Source organism: Thunnus maccoyii, chromosome 10 (genome assembly GCF_910596095.1).
Source record: "Thunnus maccoyii chromosome 10, fThuMac1.1, whole genome shotgun sequence".
Taxonomy (NCBI): domain Eukaryota; kingdom Metazoa; phylum Chordata; class Actinopteri; order Scombriformes; family Scombridae; genus Thunnus; species Thunnus maccoyii.
In genome coordinates this window covers 15,615,726-15,638,153 of record NC_056542.1, presented here as the reverse complement: position 1 = coordinate 15,638,153, position 22,428 = coordinate 15,615,726, and the positions used below count along the sequence as shown (strand labels likewise).

General features: G+C 39.1%; 1 protein-coding gene across 5 annotated transcripts in view; it reads right to left on the bottom strand.

Annotated features, from left to right (window-relative positions):
- Nucleotides 1-1,003: 1,003 nt before the first annotated feature.
- Nucleotides 1,004-22,428, bottom strand: part of ca14 (carbonic anhydrase XIV) — a 40,450-nt gene continuing 19,025 nt past the window's right edge. For 3 of the 5 annotated variants that reach the window (XM_042423561.1, XM_042423560.1, XM_042423563.1), the window contains 11 exons: nt 19,179-19,357; nt 17,273-17,296; nt 13,625-13,804; nt 13,204-13,349; nt 11,154-11,249; nt 10,974-11,040; nt 10,504-10,661; nt 9,145-9,271; nt 8,295-8,318; nt 6,307-6,391; nt 1,005-2,016 (listed from right to left, as the gene is read on the bottom strand). In XM_042423561.1, the coding sequence (XP_042279495.1) occupies nt 1,905-2,016; nt 6,307-6,391; nt 8,295-8,318; nt 9,145-9,271; nt 10,504-10,661; nt 10,974-11,040; nt 11,154-11,249; nt 13,204-13,349; nt 13,625-13,804; nt 17,273-17,296; nt 19,179-19,209 (1,050 nt within the window). In that variant the 5' untranslated portion in view covers nt 19,210-19,357 and the 3' untranslated portion in view covers nt 1,005-1,904. Of the gene's footprint in view, nt 2,017-6,306; nt 6,392-8,294; nt 8,319-9,144; nt 9,272-10,503; nt 10,662-10,973; nt 11,041-11,153; nt 11,250-13,203; nt 13,350-13,624; nt 13,805-17,272; nt 17,297-17,652; nt 17,905-19,178; nt 19,358-21,428; nt 21,579-22,428 lie in introns of those variants that run through there. The other 2 variants (XM_042423562.1, XM_042423564.1) reach the window with 2 other exon arrangements.

The window sequence follows — 22,428 nt, the reverse complement described above, 5'->3', positions numbered from 1 at the left end:
GAACTTCCAAGTCAATGACAGTTATGAGGTTTTCTGTGGTCTACAGGAAACAAACATATACACGATCCACAGAGAACAATCAGGTTACACATGATATCCATTAATCACACCACTAACTGTAAGTGACCATGAAATAAAGTCAGTCAGTAAATTCAAGGTACGTAATAAGCTACATATGCTCTGTAACAGCAAGGACTGATGTAAACAATATTAACAACATAGTTGAAAAACTACCCTTCAACATTCAGCATCATATACATATTCATTGAAATATATTGAATATTTTAGCTTTTAGGAAAAATTCACCCTTTATCCATATCATAATAATAACACTGTCTTTATGGTCTCATGGGCTACTGGTTGTACAATCTGAGGTAGGAAAGTTTCTCATTTCAGAGTTACATATATTCCAACTTATTTTTAAGATAATGACACTAAATTGGAAGCATAACATTTCTCCCAAATAACACTACAGAACATACATTGATTACCTACACACAATTAAATAATCCTGAAGTAACACCAAAGTATTATTACCCGTTTCTGGTTCATACATAATATTATAGGAACAACTATGCCAACATAACTCCTCATTTGGTTTGTAGAGAAATAATTGCAAATGTTACAACAACACTGCATAAATAGGCATCCATCCATGACAAGTTACCCCTAGAATGATTAGCTAACACATGGCAATATAATTATGCATGAAACACGCAGGCAGATAAAACATGCGCTTACTAAAATTCATTCACGTACACAGATAATCCAGAGGGAATGAAACTTCCAATTAAAATGATAAACTTTGGCTATACAACTGCTTATTCTGCTCTAAGTCGCTTTTCTCTGCAGGACTACCATCCACAACCTTTAAAATAATAAAGCATTATAAAATTATTACAGTCATTTATAAAATATTCTAATAAAAAAGATCAATCCTCTCAGGGGCGCCAGTGGATGTCTCACCAAGGGCACCAAAATATCTAGAAACAGCCTGGATGATACAGATATTTTAAGTCACATAAAGAAGAAATGTAAAGCAGGTGATGTTGCCATTCAAGTGTTTTAATGTGGTGCCCATATTGAAATGTACATCGAAAATCAAACAAAGATGACACAGAAACATTCGGCACCGGGAGTCTTCTTCTTTTCAACGAATCAACCACAAGTAGATAAATATATCTCCTCCATTTATGACATAACGTGTTGATTTCTGTACAGAGCCTTTATGTTTGGACAGTATCAGTATATACAAACACTTATATACTCATGTGCTTCAAATCCCTTTAGACCAGTGAAATTTAATTCATCTGATAGCACCTCCTCTGTGTTTTCATGCCAGATTGGCCACTTTGTTTCAATGCTCAAGTCCTGGGGCAAAAGAAAATAATAATAAATTGGATATGAATTCACAAATAAACATGTCATAAGTCTATTACATTTCATACAGTGCAGTGGGCTTGTGCTTCAAGGCAGGATGAACAAGATGAAATGACGTAAACAATAAAATATATTGTACAAAGTATTTACATGAATCATTCATGCATCCCAGGCATTGCAAGAGCAAACGTACAAATCAGAGAGAACAAACTGACATATTCACACCAAGTGCTTCATGTGCAAACTGAAGAAATGTCTGGTACCGAGACTGCCAACATCACTGAATATGGATGGAAAACAGGTGGTTAGAGCAGCAGATGACTTCCCCTGTGTCCAGGTTACTTCCCTCCCTCAGTTTCATAAAAAATTGATTTTTCATGCTTCCTTTTGTAACTGATGAGAGAAAACATGTTTGCTTTCTGTCCCATTAGGAGACACGTATCAGTGATAACATTGTTAACAAGAGGGGAGAAGATAGTGTTTACGGGCTGCTGGACAAGGCTTGAATTGGACCGTGCTGTCAGCTAGGGCTCAGTTTGAGGAGACAGTGACGGTTCTTCTTTCTTTTCTGCTTCAGAGGTCGAGTTGAGAGCCATGTCTTGTTTTTTCTCTTTCGCTTTCTCCGGTTCCTTCATCCTGAAACATCAAACAGAAGAGTCATTCCTACTGAGACACCCCTTATGCTGCAAAGATGTTTCCTAGTGTTAGTGTAGCTTGATACATTATCCAGCAGAGGTCCCTATTGGTTAAAGAATACATGGAAGGATGTGGATGAGTTTGGGCTCCAGTATACTAAAAATAAAACATAAATAAAACATGATAGCATAGTAAACAAATGTATGTAGTTATAGTGATAGGAGTTAAGTAGATAAATGAGTACAATCTGTCAGGTTAAAGTAAACTACTGTAGGAGGGAGAAGACGTGTTAACACTGACATCCACTGGATCGCTTTCTGGTTGCACCACATCTGCATTTTGCTTCCATTAAGATTTTTTTCACAGAAGACATTTTGACATAATAGGAAAAGATTAGTCCTATTTCCATTTAGCTGCTTTACTCTCAGGGTCCTGGTATTGTGCCATGACTTAGTGAGACACTTAGAATAGAACAGAGCCATTGTTAATGTTAATAGTAACATCTGTGCTTTTCCTATTATGTCAAAATGTCCGCTGTCAAAAACGTCTCTGTCCCCAGAAACATTTCTAAAGTAGAGCATCTGATCTTCAGAAGCCATATTTCCAGTAAAGCTTCAAGTGGTTTTTCTGACATTTTTTCATGTTTCACAAGCATGTTGAACACATGTTTGCAGCTCATTTAGTCATGGTAACACATGCTTGGTGGTTGCATGTGCTTTACTCAGTTTAAGTGTGCCGTACTGTATCTGTATTTCCTGAATACTGTATATTAGCAGCACAAAAAACCTCTCTCTCCTTTTCTTTCTTCTCTCTTTCCCTCTCTCTCACTTACAAACAAGACAAAAACAGTTTTGCTGTATTCTGTACTAAGCAATTGTTCGACATTTTGGGAAATACACTTATTCACTTTCTTGCCGAGAGTTAGATAAGAGGATCGGTACCCTTCTCATTATTTACCATTAAATATAAGGCTACAGCTTTGTTTAATCCATACAAAAACCGTGTTATGTGTTGGACTATTTCTTGGTTGGGAGAATATCCTCTAGTTGCTTGACAACCTCACAGTAACGACAGGACTGCAGGACTGCAAAACTCTCTCTTAAAGATTATTTTCAGTCACTTGACAAAAAAGGCCTGGTGCAGATCAGCTCCGGAAGCCACGACAAAAGCTGGAACGTGACGCAGCTACATCCAGTGGACATTGGGGGGGGGACTGCATCAATATTCAGCAGACAGAACTCCTAAAACGTCAGGTTAAATAATGAATTAGGAAATGTGATGTTAAAAATAATTTCTAAAGTGCAGGCAACACCGTGGGAATTTCATAAGGTGTCCTTGTGAGTGTGTAATATAAAAACATGTAATTCTGTTTTATTTCTCTATGGAGTGCCTCACTAGGGACATTTTTGGCTTTTTAATTTGCAATAATTTTGACTGTGTTAATGCATACGGCATAAAATGACAAGTGTGTAGTGTGTAGTGTTCTTTGTGTGTAATGTTTTTTGTCCAATTTTGGAAGTTCAACCTCATTTCCTATAATAAGTCTAAAATAAACCGTGTAACCAAAATAAAGACACTCAGCTCCTTAAGGACAAAAGTGTCTCCATTGAAACCCATTAAAACCATAAGTTTTGATCTCACAGCCATTACGGCATAATATCATGCATTATATCAGGCTTTCAATCTAGTGAACCTGGCTTCAAACTGTAGTTTTAACCATTATCCACCAGATTGAGCCATTTTCTCATGTTTGCTCTATGGAGCAAATATAGGCTATTTTCCTGGTTCCCACCAGGGGCAATGCTGCTGTATCATGGGGCACAGGTACCAAATGTACGCAACTAAAATGATGTGTGTGTGTGTTGATATGGATGTTGGAGAGTGGTGCGTGTGTGTGTGTGTGTGTGTGTGTGTGTGTGTGTGTGTGTGCTACTGCAGGTCACAATTCCCCCCTTCCCTGTCTCTCTCCCTCAAAAACTGGCATTTTAAGGGTTCAAATTCTGAAAATGAATTCATATTTGGAAGTGATAATCAGGACTGAAGTTGGTTTGAATAAATTAAAGTGGAAAATAACATTTATGGCAGTTTTTTAAAATGTGACACTGCACAAAAAATGATAATGCATCAAAATCAATGTTGCTAATCCAAAAAAAATTTCCCTTTGGCAAAATAATTCATTGTGTGTGTGTGTGTGTGTTTTCATTTGAAAACACAGTGGCATCATGTCAAAAACTGGCATTTAAAGGGTTAAATTCTGAAAACGAATGAATATTTAGCAGTTATAATCAGGACTGATGTTGGTTAAAAGATTTAACTCAATGAAAGTGGGAAATAATATTAATATTTAATATTTTTATGTCAGTTTTTTGACGCAGACATTTTTTATCCTTTAATGAAATCAGTGCAACTGTTTTTAAAGTGAGGCACAAGGGTTAAGCGCTAATACTCTACCAAAGGTGTTAAGGTCTAGACTAAGAGGATAAGTCACAGTGAATGGGTGGTTAAAGCAAGGCAACGTGTTTAGCAATCTAAGTTAAGGTTTCGAGGTCAAAGGACATCACTTTGAACGTATTTTGAACCTTGGCATGGGAGCAGGCCGGTTACTGGGTAGGACGTCCCAGCTAGAGGTAGAGCTGTCACGAGATCAAAAGACAGAATCACAGGACTGAATGAAAATCACAGATTGAACATTTCAAAGAGACAAAATGTCATCCCTTCTCTGCTTTCATTCGACGGATGGACTGCAGATGACATTTTAAAGTAATTGCACAGGGCGAATTGACATTATGAAACACAGTGGTTCCCAAAGTAGGGTCTGGGGTCCCGCTGAGAGCTGCTTGACACAGATCCTGGAGACCCCAAGATGCTATCTCATTTGAAGATTTAACAGTGAGTGAAGATTGCCCTCTGGTATACCTCCACCTTTGAAAATTTAGATCTACACAAGATATCCAGCAATAAAAATCCTTAAATGTTGTTTGTCTTTGAAACACAGATGTACAGATGTGTACACAAAAACTTTGGGAACCCCTGATCGAAGCAGCAGAAAGGTAGAATCAGCCTTTGTGTAGCTTTGATTATATTTTTCTCAACCAACTGGTGGGACACCTGTTGTTTTTTTTCATTAATCAGTTGTAATTATGAGAGAAAAATAATAACAGAATATTGGGAAACAGCTTTGTTATTGCAGCAAAGGTCAGAGGGTCAGATTATCCCCAGCGCTGATCTTAGGGTTCTTAGGGTCTTGTTTTTTTCACTTTTATGGTGAAATCCTACAAAGAGGATTATACACTTACTGACATTTTATTAGAGCCCAACCGACACTGGAGTTTCATGGTCAATAGTTTATGATATATCAATATATCAGCCACTTTAAGCATAAGCACATGAGAGAACAGCTCCTGGAGATATTTGTTGTGGTCACATGGTCTAATGGCACAGATGTTTTATCAAGTCAAGTCATCATTATCAAGTCATTGTCTGTCTATATAATGTTGTACTCATTTGTTCCTTGTTGATGCTTGATGAAGTTCCTTGACCCAAAACTCATGGCATCTCAGCTCTCGCAGCACCAACACATCTTTATTTGGTGAGCAGCGATTTTATATAGTTTACTAGGTATACGTAGGAACAAACTGAACAAACAGGACAAACATATAACACAAAATCTGTGCGGTGAAATACAACGGCCCGGCAATAAATCCTACCTTTGTTATGATTTTACATTTTTGTTGAAACTGTTTTAGAGAGGCGTTGATTATTCAGTTGTGCTGGTATTCAAGTACTGCAATTTCCTGTTACTTATTGGCTGACAAATAAGCTGATACCAGCATATCTGTGAAAATCCAAAATCAGATGAAAATATTATCTGTGCCGATGTATCAGTTGGGCTCTAATATTTATAATTTTACTAAATTCCCAAATTTCTTCAGCATGTTTTGTTTATCACGACATTGATCACAGATCAGCGCTTAAGGATATCTGTCAAGCACAAGAAGAAATCATAAACAACACTGTCAGTGCAAGTTGTGTGTCCTTGTCAGTAATGAGATCAGATATGCCACCTGTTTACCACGACTGATTCATGGCGGAGGAGTGTAAAAAATCTGCCAAGAGATAGAAGATAGAGAATGAGACGAGATTCTTCCACATTGACAGTTTCTGCAGATCGCCCAGTTAAACCAGGAGAGCAGCAGACTGCTGGCCAGTCTGCTGCAGCCATTGTCAGAGTAGAAACAGAGTGGCAAACAGGCCACTGGAATGACTGAGAAACACAGAAAAGCTCCTTACCGTATTGTCTTCACGATGAAGCGAATGATTACTGCCAGACCTACACAGCCACACATCACTCCTATCACTATGGCAGTGACTTCACCTGAGGGGGATAAAAAAAAAGACTTGTTAAATTATATGAAGTAGTAATGTGATCATCAGTTACCTCCACCAGACATTGACTTTGATTTTTAGCAAAAACACTCAGAGCACTGTGTGAGGAGAGCTCTGAGACGAGTGAACAGCAGAAAGGTAGCTGGCCCTGATGGCATCCCTGGGCAGGTGCTAAACTCATCTGCTGACCAGCTAGCCCCGGTGTTCACCTTTATTTTCAACCTTTCCCTGGCCCGTTCTGTCATCACCATTATCACCACCATTATCTCTGTACCCAGGAAGACCAACCCAGCCTGCCTAAATGACTACCACCCTGTAGCACTGACCCCTTTGGTGATGAAGTGCTTTGAGGGACTCATCAAAGACTTCATCTGCTTAACTCTGCACAGCTCATTAGACCCCCTTCACTTCCCCCATCACCCTAATAGGAGTACTGATGCACCATCTCCCACATCCTCCACTCTACTCTCTCCCACCTGGACATCAGAAAGGGGAATCATGCGTGCTTACGCCTGCTGTTCATTGATTACAATTCAGCCTTCAATACTATAGTTTTTCTCAGACTGATCACCAAGCTCAGGGACCTGGGGTCGAGCTCCTCATTCTGCTCCTAGGTCCGGAGCTTCCTGGCTGACAGACTACAGGTGGTGAAGGTTGGAACCTGCACCTCCAGCACCCGAACTCTTAACACTGGCGCCCCCCCAAGGTTGCATCCTGAGTCCTTTACTCTACTCCCTTTACACCTATGATTGCATAGCCACACACCACTCCAACATCATTGTGAAATTCACGGATGACACAGTGGTGGTAGGCTTGATCTCCAACAACAACAAGACAACCTATCTGGACGAGGTGGAGGTGCTGTCATCATGGTGTAAGAATAACAACTTGGACCTGAATGTCTCCAAGACCAAGGAGATGGTGGTAGACTTCAGCAAGGAGAAGCAAAGGATCCATTACACATTACTCAGAATCTATGGGACCCCGGTGGAGAAAGTGAGCAGCTACAGGTACCTTGGGGTTCACATCTCTAAGGACCTGACATGGTCTACACACATCACCACCCTGGTGAAGAAGGTAAGGAAGCGCAAGTATCACCTCAGGCAGCTGAGGAAATTCAAGATCTCCACAGCGCTGCAGAAATCCTTCTAGACCGCCACAGTAGGGTCTGTGCTCTCTGGAAACATCACTGCCTGGTACGACAATAGCAGCACTCAGGATAGGAAAGCCAGTCACAGAGTGATCTGGTGCACCAAATGCATCACCAGGACAGCACTGCCCTGTCTCCAGGACATCTACACCAGACGGTACAGTTCCAGGGCAAACTGGATTAAGGACATTCACCACCCCAACCACAAACTGCTTCAGTGGCTGCCCTCTAGCAAGCGTCTCTGCTCCGTCATGGCCAGAGCTTCTTCCCCCAGGCCATAAACACCATAAAAACGTAAAACCTACACAACACACATCCTGCACCTAGTTTAAATTCTGCATCTTTCTGCAGTTCAGCACCTTTGATTTCTTATCATTTGCATTTGTTTTTTGCCCACTATCCCCTTCACACTGCAAATTATTTATAACTTTCCGTATTTCTTACTTATTTTATTTTAATTTTTTTATTATGTACATATAGATTCAGTGACATGTAGTTATTTTTCCCTTTCTATAGCTTTATATTATTATCATTATTATATTGATATTCTTTTACCTTTCCCTGTATGTAGCTTTATATTTGTATTTAACTTTATACTGCTCTATAGCTTTACGTTTGCTATTTGCACAGTTGTCAGAGTTGTTGCAACTTCATTTCACTGCTGTTGTACATGTACAATTATGCATGTGAGAAATAAATCTCTTGAATCTTGAACATGCAAGTAAAATCATGTAGTACTTACCAGAAGAGAGCTCCTTCCCTGATTCTGCAACAAATTATTGAATAAATCATTAGAAAAATCACACACACACACAAACGCACATTATAATACAATGATTCATGTGTTTATCTCATCAGAATCTGCTGTTCAGCTGTTTGAAAATGTTGTCTAGTCAGTCTTGCTGCCTTTGACAACAATGCTGATATAACAGGCCTTCCAGTTCAGTCACTCACTACAATGAGAACTTTACACAAATTCTTTCTCCTTTGTCTTTGTCTACCACTCTGTCTCCCTCTTTCACTTCTCTGTGTCTCTTTTTCCTCTCCCTTTTTCTCGGTTAGACTCGCGTGATAACAATGGAGTCAGTGTTGAGCTTTTGCAAATCCTTTTCTCTAATCAGCTCGCAAACAAACACTGCTCCCCGTGCTTGTCCACCCCTTCCCCTCTACTTCTGTCTTTCTCCCTCGCCCTGTAAGGCTCTTTCCCACAGACGAAGTCACCGGTAATCCTTAATATTCCCACATTTCTCTCTGCATTCCACTTTTCACTCTCTGCATGGATTGTACTAATTGCTAGCTTTGGTCTGCATGGCCACCCACTGGCTTGTTATTGTGATTTGTTCTATAAGCGGTGTGCTGGTATTACAATCCACCAATGTAGAAGTGCTGTTAGGGTACAAATTTGTCTTTGATGTTTTGAGCCTCTCAGATTTGTGCAATCTGACAGGTTAACTCAAAACTATAAAGATATGTTATTTATATTTTACACAAATCATGTAATATGTGAAAAACCATAAAAGGATTCTAAGTGAATGGCTGTCATTCTTTTATTGTGGTGATCATCTCTTCCTAAATGCTCTGTCTGTCCTTACCTGCACTGAAGGAGGAGAAGACGACCCTGTGGTTGAGAGGATGAGTTGCTCGGTAGTTGTCCTGCAGCAGCATTCTGTCCGGATCTTCAGCTTTACTGGAATAAAGTATCGTCTCCATCTTCAGCAGCTGGAGCGGAGAGATGAAGGGCAGAAGGATGGGAAACGGTTACGGTCCCGAGGCACTACATTTTTCAAAAACAGAAAGTGAGTTTCTGTTGTGCTGAGAGGCCAGAAGTCAACTTACATTACAGTGAACAGTCAAGTCAGAGTTTATCAATAGTTGAGTAAATTGACCACATGTCTACAAGTCATGTTAACAAGCTTTCACTTATTGTGGCACAAATAAGGGTAATGTAGATATTAGTTGTTAGGAAATTACTATAATGTAAGCTGACTCTGCACTCCAGGGTCTAAGGAAAGAGGGGGTCACATGCTGTACAGATTGTAAAGCCCCTTGAGGCAAATTTGCAATTTGTGATACTGGGCTATATAAATAAAACTGACTTGACTTGACATTAATGTGAAAGAATTGGACACTACTTACCACATCTAATGAGGGGCTGCAGCAGTGTACTGTGTGTAGGGATTAGACTACTAATTTACATCATGGTTGTTAATCATTTTCATTTTGATCATAAATAGACTTCAAATCGTTTCAGCAAATCATTTCAAATCGTTTCCATTGCCGACTTAATCCAGTAAATTTACCCGGTTAACATTATACAAACAACAAGCAGAAAGAGTTTCATATGACTGATGAGATTTTCTACTGATACAGGAGTTTTTGGAAGACGGACAGCTTTGCACATTAATGTATTTCAAGCTCTGCTGCAGTTAGGTAATGATTGACTTTAAAACCTCTGAACTGTAATAAGTTTAAACATGTGAATGCTTCAAAGTTGTAGCAACAAAACAACATCTCATTCTTCCACTATACTTGTATAATTATTACACTTAGAACATGCTTGGTGAAATTTTGTTTTGGTGTTTTTATGCCTTAAGTTAAGAACTCAAGAATGTTAGATTGGAATATGATAATTAGAAATTGTAGGCTGAAATTAATTATAAATGGCTGCATGAAACTGCTGTGTAGGTTTTTAAAGTGCAGAATTAAGCATTACTGCTTTGTTTTAGCTCAGCTGTGTGTGTAGAGAGCAAAAATATGCACATCACCAGTCCTTGCAAGCATAAAACAAGATAAAGCATCTCTAAACTCAATGTTCATCTTTTACTGAGCCAATATTTGGATCATTTTGACATTTCTAACTTCTGAATGAAGGATTAACAACTTTAAATTCACCTATATTACATGGAGTTGAAAGGTGTTGTAGGATCTGTGTTGCAGTGTTTCAGCCTCACCTGTGCCTTTGAGATTTGAACCCTCTCATGGAACAACGTCCAGATGACACTCTGGTGGCAGGGCGGCGTTGTTAGGGAGCCGTTATAGCGGTAGTAGCGTCCCAGATCCTTAGGGAGTAAGGACTGGACATCAAAGGCTGGGATGGACGCTTTCTGGTCTGCCAGTGGATGAAAGGAGGAGAAAAAAAGCATAAATATGGTCTTATAATCACAACTATTGATGCCAAATATAATCTAAACTAAGATAGAGGTTGTTGCAGCACTGTTCCATCAGTATTTTAAAGTCTAATTCACTGCTTTTCTTTTTATGTTTAGCTTTTGAAACTGGACATAGAAGCTGCAAATTACTAAGTGGTGAAAGGAAAGTCAATCTGTCTATTGTTAAACTTTCATAAAACACTCAATTATAAATTAAATGGGACCATAAGTCAAACAAAAATAAATGTTTTAAACATTTCTCGTAGACTCGCCTGCATGTCTGATGCGGCTCAGGTAGTTCAGGATGCTATTAAACGCTGGATTGGTCTCCTCACCGGTCTGGAAAAACAAAATTTGACCTTGAATGCTCATTACAATTGATCAAAATCCAATAAACACTATTTTTTTTTAATTTTGTGCATTGCTTCTGTATAATGGTATTGTTTTATTACCACAATGAGAATTCCTAAAACAGCCAGGCCGTCCCTCTGTGTCATCGCTGTGGAAATGTTGGGGTAGAGCTCAGAGTTGTAGTGCACCACATGTAGCTGGAGAGAAGAAGAAGAGCGTTTACAGTGACAACTGATAATTGACTGGGTTATGCTCCTGACAGCAAGCCAAGGGTTAAAAAAAGAGACTAGAGGGAGAGACAGAGGGGGGAGGCTGTGATCTAACTCAGTTTTCCTTCAGAGAGAATGTCCGAGGAAAAATAAAGAGCGAGGGGGGAAGACTGATGTGAACGAAAAAGAGCTTAATTGTCTCATTATGTAATAAGACCACTCATGCATGTCAGGTTCCATTTTTTTTTGCTAATATTTCTCCTCTTCTTTTGTTTAGATTTTTTACTTATCATTTCTTCAACTTTGCATGACCTCAGTCTCTTTAATCTGCCCCCCCCCCCCCCCCCCACACACACCCACACACACACACACTCCACCTCCCCCCTAAAGAAACTGTTGTGTTGGCATACCTGGCTGGTGACAGATGGACAGGAACTGAGGTGCTGCGACAGCTCACCTTCTCTCCTTACTCCACTCTTTCTCCATACTGTCCCCGACCCTCACTCCCTCCAAAGGTTACTCAGTTGCTTACTAGTTTTATTTTTTCTCTTTTAGAGTTTCAGTGGGGTTTTGTTGTTGTTGTTGTTGTTTTCCTTCCTACCAAAACCTTCTCTCGTGTCTCTCTAACGCCCCCCCCCTTCCCCCTCAGTCTACTCTAAAGGATGTGAGCTCAGTGATCCATCCTTATTTTACACAGTAAACCAGATCAGGAATCCAAGCTACAACAGATTGTGTGTGTGGGAGACAGACAGTGGGAGAAGGAGAGTGTGTGGTAAAAGGAGGGGTATGGTGACAGAAGAGAAGATCAGTAACAAGTAAGTACAGCATGCAAGAACGAAAGGGACTCAAACATCCTTAAGTCCCACTTTAACCCAATGTATAGATTCCGAAACCAAAAATGCTTTACTTCATCTCTCAGTACTAATCTATCCTACCGTGTGTAAAATTTAATTTTTTAAAAAGTAATTTTTTTCAAGCATCTTGGCATGGTAGTTTTTGGCAAACGTTACTCAGGATAGTGCATTTGTTACAGACTATTTTCACCTGTGGATCAATATATTATAATATAATATATTTGAGTATATAGTGAGTATGTATTTATTCTATTACGCATTATTATTTGAGTTACTGTATTCACAATAATGTGAAAAAAGTTGAGAAATGTAGCTATCACACCTTCAAACAATTGACTGGTTTACTTTGTCTGAATGTAAGCTTTCATTTCAATACAATGGAAGCTTCCTAGAAATACGTTTTTCTCTGCCTTGTAACTAGTGTGTCCTGTGGAAAGTATTTCTACACAGCTAAAATCTGCTTTCAATACCTTGTTATTGTTGTTATTATAAAGGCTCAACTACATCTCACTTATCTCAAAAAGTTAGAAAGTTTACCATGTAAACGGATTATTGCATCCTGACGCCACATCCCCCTTTTAGTCTCTCTTTCTTGTTCAGGGATTAGTGGGAACCTGTATTGTATGTTCATCGATATGTCGTCTAGAGTTGGTGTTTCATGCTGTCGTCAACCTGAACTACAAAATATGATTCTATATTTTAGCAATAATGCATCCTATTTCTTTTATCTGCACAAATATCAGATTATTCACTCAACGTGTTTAATATTTCCTCTTCTGTGGACCAATGAACAGGATGTAGATTTCTGTGGATGCAGGTTTGTTTGGGGATTTTTGAGGTTGTAAATCTTAATTCAGAAGCTTTTTTGACTAAGTTTTAATTTTTCTGTCAACACATTTTCTCCGTCCATGTAAATAAAATCAGATTTGTTGATCCTGGTCTTGATCTCTGCTAAAAATACTCTTATCACACTATTTAGCCTTGACTGCCCTTTTGTTCTGGTCATGACTCAGCTCAGCTGTGAGTGTGATTTCTCTTCCAGTCATCTGTGGATTTTACATTTTACAGTTGGCTGTGTTTGAACATACCTCTGCATCTGCACTCTGTCCATTGATGGTGTGTTCACTGCCACCGTGGCTCGGGCCGCCGCTGCCCCAGTGAAGGTGCATTTGTACAGCTGTAAAGAGCCAGGGCAATCCGCCTAATCCCATCCAGTCTGGCAGCTCAATCACCGCTGATGGAGAGAAGAATGAAACAAAAAGAGTTTATTTGTTTTCTCTGAGTTAACCAGACATGGAGAAGATAACTGTACAATAAATACTAAGTGAGCATAGGATGAAAAAGTGCAACTGACACTTGTTTTTAAAACAGCCAATAAAAGGTTTCCATGAGTTTGCTGCCAGGTTACGTTTAGGGTGCGGCAGTATGGACAGACAAACCATAAAGCTGCTAGGATACCTACGAGAGGGTCATAACGGGAGCTGGAAATCAGCTGGCTGCCATAGTTACCTGTGTGTCCGTTATTGTACAGAGTGAAGGGTTTGTTGCCGTGCTGACTGTAGCCCAGTGGGGTCACAGGGATCAAACTGGGGTCATATTTAGTCTGGGTGGTTACCACGTCAACTGGGGACTGGGAAGTACCACCGCAGTCAGGGAAATACTGCGACCACTCGGACTGACCCACCAAGCCTTTGACAGAGGAAAGACAGATACATTGATGTCAGCCAGTCACACAGTCCAGTGGCTCCCAGAGATCCAGTGAAGAGCTTCCTTTGATCACTCTAATCACGGAGGACACTTGCTCCTCGATGTTCTGTTTAGATTCACAGCCTCATGGTGGAGAATTTAAAGGACAGGTTCACAATTTTTATTTTAAGTCTATTCATTTGGGCACCTCACTGTTGTTTTGAGACAGAAAAATGAAAAATTGTGAACTTATCCTTTAACAAAACGTATAATAATGTAAAAAAAAAAACAACAACATACAACTATGCACAGTATTAAGTTTGAGTGTTTCAAAAAGGTCATAATATTCAATGAAAGTTTTGCTTACATACAAGTCTTTTTATAATTTCACCATTAGCTTTAAAAAGGATTAACAGTACTGGTCTCTGCTATCAAATAAATACAGATGATCGTGCAGGAAAAAGACCTGCATTGAGAACAAGTTGAATTATTGAAACCACATTTGGAGATTTTTCACTAAATAGAAATTTCATCATCTTTCAGTATCATTGTAGTTAAATCACAGGAATAGAAAAGCCTTGCATGCAAGACTGACAGTAGAGTAAAATGCTGTTTAGCTTTCTGAACACCTGCGAAATTAGGTCACAATTAATGTAAAATTCATGCAGGTCACAGAAATAATTTATTTTTTTACATTGAAAAATGTGTTTGATGTTGCATTAGTAGTATTTTTTACTTACGACATTGAGATGAGATAATATAAAATAATGTTAAATATAAAATATGATATAATTATATAAATCTATCTTTCCTATATGAATTAACTTGCTCTGATATTATTCTTGAGTCGAATGTCTTTCTTCATGCCAGTAAAATAATTTGTCTTGTTTAGAGTCAATGCAGCTGCACTCCAAACCGATGGGATTATTGTATCCCATCGGCAGATTTTAAAATTTTAAATCTAAATGTAATATCCACAGACGTGATGATCATGGCCAGCAAAAATGTAGAATATTTTTATGTCTTTATGGTGATATTGCAGGTAATTAACAGTTGTATCAGGTCCTCAAATATCATGAAAATTAGCTGAAAAGGGAGAAGAATTGAAATTAACAACTTTGAAAAATTGTTCAAATAATAAAAATGTGATTTAAAAAAAATCATATGTCTACAGAAAGAAAAGATGTAACAATGCACAGTTTCTGTACATTTTTATATTAACCTATATGCATATTGGATGTTTACAGTTGCATTACTGTAAATAGGCGCTGTATATCAAAAAGCATCTCCTTAATACTGGTACTGTGCTTACTGTGTATTTATGTAGTTAAAGATGCTTTATCTTTAATATACTTTGGAAATGATCTCTATTTGATTTTGATTTGATTTGATTGATTCAGAGAAACTCAATTGAAAAATGGACAGAGAAATATTGAAAAATAGATGAGACTAGGGGGAAGTGATTGAGGCTGGGGTACACTGGGTAAAAAAAAAAAGAGACTGGTCAGCCCAATTGCATAATAAAAGAAAGTTAGAATAAAGAGTCTGAGAGAGAAAGAGGGTGACATGTGAGTGAAAGAATCTGAATTTCAATTGCAAGGAGAGGAATGCTTTAGAAAACAGGCACACTGCTGCCACATTGCACACACAAAAACACAAAACTATGCAACCATATGCTTGTGTGAAGTTATTGATAACAAGCATATTTATATCTAGAAGAGATGCAGAAATATTTAAGACAGAATTTATCGCACAATGCTTTGTTCCATATCTGTGAACCGTGGATCGTAATTTGGATGTGATACAATCTTGTTCACACGTTCACAATGAACAACTTCTTTCACATACAAACAGTAGGCTCAGTCCGCCCCTCGGTCATCTCTTCTCATACGCACAATGTGAGGAGGGGGGGGCTTTACGTTAATGATGTACACATACACATACACCACCTCTCGGGGCCTGCAACCCCCGCCTTGCACTTCTAATCTGCTCTCTGCCCCCTACCCCTCGCTTCCCTCCACAAGCAAAGCCCCACACCACGACTCAACTTCAAAAGTGAGTCCCGCGGCCCTGCCATTGGTCACCGTGGAGGTCTCCATGGTAACCGGAGGCCGAAAATTCTGACCCTCTGCGCCGCTCTACCTCTCCTAGCGTGATATCCCTTCTCCTAAATTCAGCCAAGAACAAAGCCACACATGCAGATCGACTCGCTGAAAGAAAGCATGTTGAGGAAAACGATGGGATGCGAGAGTGTGAGACTGACTTCACATCTCCGGGAAACGTGCAAATTCTGCTCTTCCGTGTGACAAAATGTTGTGCGTTTGTAAAACTGTGTTTCCACTTCAGCTAACAGCTCGGCAACAGCCACATCATGCAATGCTGTGTCACACAACATGCCTCGCACACTCAAATACTAAATGGATTTTTGCAAAGACTTAACCTATCACTTAACATACTGGCTGCTACTTTTTGAGTTCACCACGCATCACTGCACAATAAACCTGCCTCTGTATCTATGGAATAATGCCTAAACGGGCTTTGTGTTGATACCAGTTTGCCCCTGGCACAGCCTCTACAGTTTGCAGTGTATTCTGTATGTATGTACTGTACATCGCTCTGCTGAATACATGAAGAGAGTGACAGACAGTGTGTGTGCCCCATTCATTCCCACAATGTCATTGTCCACAGCATAGGCAGCCAGTGTGGATCCGCAACACAATAAACACATAGGTTATTGTGCGCTGCAACAATACAGGGCACGATTTGGTATGCTTTTGCTTCATCCCGTCCCATCTCCCTCTCTCTCTCTCTCTCTCTCTCTCTCTCTTCTCTGTCCGACAGCCTCTCTCCTCTCTCCCCCGCCTCATCCCTGTGCACCTGCCTCTCTCTGTCCACTAGCCCCTCTCTCAGTCTTGTACTCTTCCTCCCTATCTCCCTCTACCCCTTCATCATCTCTGTGTGACTGCTGCGCTCATGCCAGCTTGTTGAACTGTAACTAATACAGACAGAGAAGGAAACAGAGTGAGAAGGAGTGAGAGGAAAGAAACGAATCCTGTCCGAAGTTCCGAAAGCTTTTATGACAGTCCTGATTTAGAGATACGGGTTTAACATGAGCATTAAAATCAGGTAAAAGCATAAAAAAAAAGATTCAGACAGTTTCACTTATTTTCAGGAAAACTTGTGCATACATTTGTTATAAGCAGACTAGATTACCACAATTGTAGCTGCCTGTATCTTGACAAGGACCAAAAAATTAAATTTCATCACTCCACTTTTTCCACTTGATTTTAAGGTTTGCTTCTAATCTATTAAGCACATAATAGATTGGCACCAGATTATATTTCTGACATACTTCCAGTTGTTTTCTGTGTCTAGAATGTCTAAACATATTTTCTAATTTTCTTTATCACTCTTCTGGACACTTTAAATGGCTTTTGCCTGCTCTACAAATAAACTTGAACTTGAACTTACCAGTGTAGGTCCAGGTAATTTCCTCTGAAAAACAATAGAAGAGAAAAAAAAACCCATTTGAACTCTTGTTCTCATTCTTTAAGTTCACAGTGATTCTGAATTAGATTTTCACCAAAAAGTGTCTGCTATAGCTCATTTAACTCTATAATATCATCATGTGTTCATCATTTCTAATCTGAAACAACTGCTGCTTCTAAACAAGCAGTTGGTTATGTTCAACTAAACTAGGAGTGCGGTCCTCAAATACTACTCAAATCCGATTGTTATTTCTGGATTTTACTACTGCTGTTCCACTAATACACTTCACACAATCTACAACACTAATCAAAGCAGAAACAAACTCTTACATGATGCTGATTATTATGTGAAATAAACCTTACCAGCAGCAGGGGCAGTTGTCCATTGGAAACACAGAAGCATTAAAAGGATAAAAAGACCCAAAGAGTCCATGTTAGCCCTCCTTGCCCATACACAGAAATGAATAAAAGCTGACGGAGAGATGAGGAGCAAGTATGAGAGAGAGAGAGAGAGAGAGAGAGAGAGGGACAGAGAGAGAGAGAGAGAGAGAGAGAGGGAAGGGGGGAGACTGGTTGGGTCCAGCGATCCCACCTGCTTCAGCTCTGTTTCACAGCCAGAGTGTGGATGTTACATGCAGACTCCAACTCTGGCATTCAGGGCACCAGAGCAGGTCTCAGCGACACAGATGGAGAGAAAGAAAGTATGAAAGAAAAGAGAAAGAGTGTGCAGAGAGAAAGAGAGAGAGAGAGAGAGAGAGAGAGAGAGAAATCAGGCAGAGTAAAGACTGCAAAGAGGGATCAGTGAGTGAGAATTAATTCAGTGTTAGTTGCTGGAAAAGAAGGGTGATACAACAGAGGGCGAGAGGGGCAGAAAAGAGAGAGAGAATGCAGAGCTCAGAGAATGAGGTTAGTGCACAGAAACAATAGAGCAAAAAATATAGAGAAAGTGAATAAAAGAGAGAAAGACACGAACAGATGCACAGATCATAGAGAGAGATGTTAAAATGTGTGACTCTATACGAAGCGTCTGACTTGCTAAACTTGCTAAAAATGGATAAAATGTCACATGATTTGGCTGCTTTGTGAGGGGAGGATGCTTCAGTTTGACAATGAACTTAGAAAAATGGAGATGAGAGTGAAGAGAAGTATCACACAGGCTCGCACAGTGGTTTCAGTGACCCCTAAAACCAATGCAATATAAACTTTGGACCCCTTGTCACAGGTTTCATGTCTATGATTTGTGAGCAGTTCAATTAAAGAGTGATTTTCCCTTTGCAGATTGTCTGATTTGAATTATTTTCAGAGGCAAGAAGAGGTTAAACTTTATATTATTTCATAGGAGAACCAAAGAGTAGAGAAACATCTCAAATTAAACAAAAATATATTTTAAAAAAATTATGTAGCAGAATTTTGTTATTTATTTATTCATTCATTATATTTATATTTTCCACCCCAGTAATCATCTCACCTCCCCTTACCCCTTCAGGCTGGGAACAACTAAAAAAGGTCATTTTAAATGAATGACTATATAACTATGTCATATCTAGGCTGGTCTCTTCATTTACAAACCTTATCTTTATGTTCAGGGCTCATGAAAAAGCTCTGAGAACAAAAAATATGTTGCATGATGTAAAATTTATAAAGATGTTTAAATGTTTGCAACATACTAATTTGTCCACATGACTGCAAACTTTCAGGCCCTCATATTTCCTTTACATGAACATAATGTTACATGAGAAAACATAGACTACTTAAATACAAATATGTGATTCATAGTGCATAACAAACAGTACAATATTGTTTTAAATTGCTGAGATCAAATACCCGATAATTATGTTAAATGAAGTGTATATTAAACATACAGCTATATGATGCATTTTACAACATACTGTATATGGTAGAAAGAGACTTTCTGTGCATCTTCCAGCAATATGCAGCTGAATCAGGTGCTTCTCAGGTCAGGAACAGCATGTTTCAGATGAGACAAGACTGGAGCACGCTACAGTAGCCTCAGGGGGGGGGTGCAGGGGTCAACGGGACGGGTGAGGGCAAGGACCAGGACCTCCAGCTGGGAGAAAAAAAACAAATCAAAAAACTCTCACTGCTGTGTCCTGACAGAGCTGGTTCACACCGGAAGGTTTGGAGCCGGATCTTAAAGGGACCATATGATCTGCTGGCACCCTGCCAAAGGTCAGGGTGCAGCCCTGGTGTGTGACCAATAGGCCCAACCTACCTGACCACTTCCTGAGCCCCAGCAGCCCCTCTGATTCCGCTGATACTGCCCAAGACTACAATCCTGATTTGTTTTTAGTTTAGGTTTTTTGTTATTGTTGTTGTTTTTTATATCTTTCCTCTTTTATTTACTTATTTTTACTTCACTCTTATTCTCCTTTCTTAATTGATTTTTAATTTCATAACATCATCCCTTAATCTCCCTTCTTGCTTCTATTTTTTTTTTTTCTTGTAGATGCACAAACACACACACACACACACACACACACACACACACACACACACACACGCCATGAACAACTGACCCTAGAAGTGGTAACTGTCTGGTATTATTATATTTTTTGCAATTAATATGGTGGTTTTGTACTATTATTATTATTATTAGTTCTATTTTTGTTGGTTTTTATTTTAGGGTTTTGTTGGATGTTGTCTAGTTCTTGTCATATTTTCTGCCTTTATGTCTCTACCTCTGTTCTGCACCAATAAATATAATAAATATAAAAAAGACTGCAGCATACTGATGGATTTGCAGCCTTTAATAGTGCAAACAGACCAATGTTTCAACACTACTGTGTCTTCATCAGAGTCAAAGACAAATCTGAAATGTTCTGTATATGATATTATATTCAAGATTTTTTTTTCCATGTGGTCTATTGTTATCTTCATCTTTAATTTTCTGCATTGTCAACTATGACCACATTTCCTCCACTGAAATAAATGAAATACTGTCCAAATAATTGGGGCTTTCAATATTTAACTCTGTCAGGACTCAACATTTCACTCAGAGCATTTGTCTCTGTCAGTGTTGCACAAACTTGCATCATTCTGTGCAGGAAAATATCTCACATATGTGTTTTTTCTAGCTTGAACAAAGACTAGCTATGAATTATGTGCTTAAAGTTTTTATGTTTCCCATTTACAGTTTGTCTCAATTAAAAAGGTTACATAAACTAAGCATACTGTATAAAAAAATCTGTAGTGAACGACCGTCTCACTTTTGAACACTAGAGGGAGCCCTCTCCACGTGACATTGTTTTTGGCTGACTCCTTAAACGGAAAATCCACCTTAAAAACAAAATTTGCATCGTGTCGTTCCTGCTTGTAACATTATAAACACCATTACAATCCAGGAACTGCTTTACAGGGCGGTGAATCACAACAATAGGGGATGTGACGTTGTGATTCACAGCTGCATAATAAATAAAACTCATTTGAACGCACGTGAGTCTATCACACTTTCATAGCTCGTGAAACAACTCCAAACTATCATCTACTGACATCACCAATTTAAGTTTAAGATGCTCTGATTAAATGTATACACTGGACCATTTTTTGTGCTGATCACATGTCAATCACGTGTATATATCACAGTCTAATTTGTTTCTTGGGGTAGATGTCCCCCGTTTAAAAACCTCACAGGCCGTGGAGCCAGTCTTCTGATGTAGATTACATCCCATTGTTAGAGTCAAGGATAAACTTAAAACATGAAAATAAAACCGCAACTGTTACATCACTTACTGCACAGGAGAATAGAAGAGCTATTATTCATATTAGCTATAAATGATAGATAGATAGATAGATAGATAGATAGATAGATAGATAGATAGATAGATAGATAGATTCTTTTTACAACTTGTCCTCACTATTTTTGGAAAACCAAATGTGGTCTGAGAGGTCAAGATTATTCATAGATATAATAAAAAATAACGTGTGTGCTCATTCCTATGTATATTATAGCCTATTAGTATTTAGTCAGCAATCTTACTGTAAACTTACAGATGTATTTTTTTTATAATCACATCCCTAAAGCGACCTCACTTCGTGTTAAACTCTTTATTACTCTGCTAATAAAAGCTCGGTATGTTATTGACAGTAATTTGTGACAAATATTTCCAACATGAACTCACATTTCTGGCACTAATGCCTGTGCTTTTTTTGTTTTCCACCCCTTGTGTCTGTCGCCCCGCTCCATCTTTTCACACTGTGTACCAGACCGCTCAAACGTGAAGAGCTTCAGCGAAATTATGCAACAGTGATAACCTTAGCCGGCTCCTCATTGGTCGCTCGACGTTCCATGGCGGGGCGTGATTATAAGCGTCTGTGTAACGCCATTGGCTATGTCTCGGCGGGGGGCGTGTCAGCTGCTTTCATTCACAAATCTAACAGCGGAGCATCTCTCCGACATGTGAAGATCGCTTCTGTTTATACTGTGAAACACATGTCTCTGTTCCGCAAATGTGAGCTGGGCGAGACGCTGCAGCCTTGGCGAGAAGATGGAGTTTGAATTGTTTTTAATAAAACATCAAATGTTTGCTCTCGCTTGTGTGGATTTATTGTTAAATTATATCTTAGCATAATGTTGTCCTGAAGGGCTGCAGCTGTTGTTTTGCGTGAAGCAGAGCTCAGTTTAATTCTTGATATTTGATAAGGGACTGTTATGAAAGTACTTTTCCACCAATGCTACTGCAGAATCCATCAGTATCAAAGAGCAGTGGCTAGAATAGTTTGAATATTTTGGTAAACTAAGCGATTATTAGGTGCTAGGCTGCTTCAAACAAAATAATCAAATGTTCAAACTGAAAAATAATAGTCAAGTAGGCTTGTAATGGTACATTTGGTTGTGCCACGAGGCCTAGATTAACTGTACACTCAATGCTGTGAGGCACATATGCAACCATGCACATCAACAGTAGAAAGGTTGCTTTGTCAAAATTGTTTATAATGTGCAAGTAAGACGTGAAATTCTTTACTAAACAGCAGGGTGAAGGAGAAGACAGATAGTGCAGTACAGACAGGACAGCAGCAACAGTGTGTTATTGTTCTCCGGCTGTCCTGGTTTCCAGGTGAAACATGAGATGTTACTCAGCCTCTGCAATGAGAGTGAGCAGACAGTTTACAGTTTAGTCC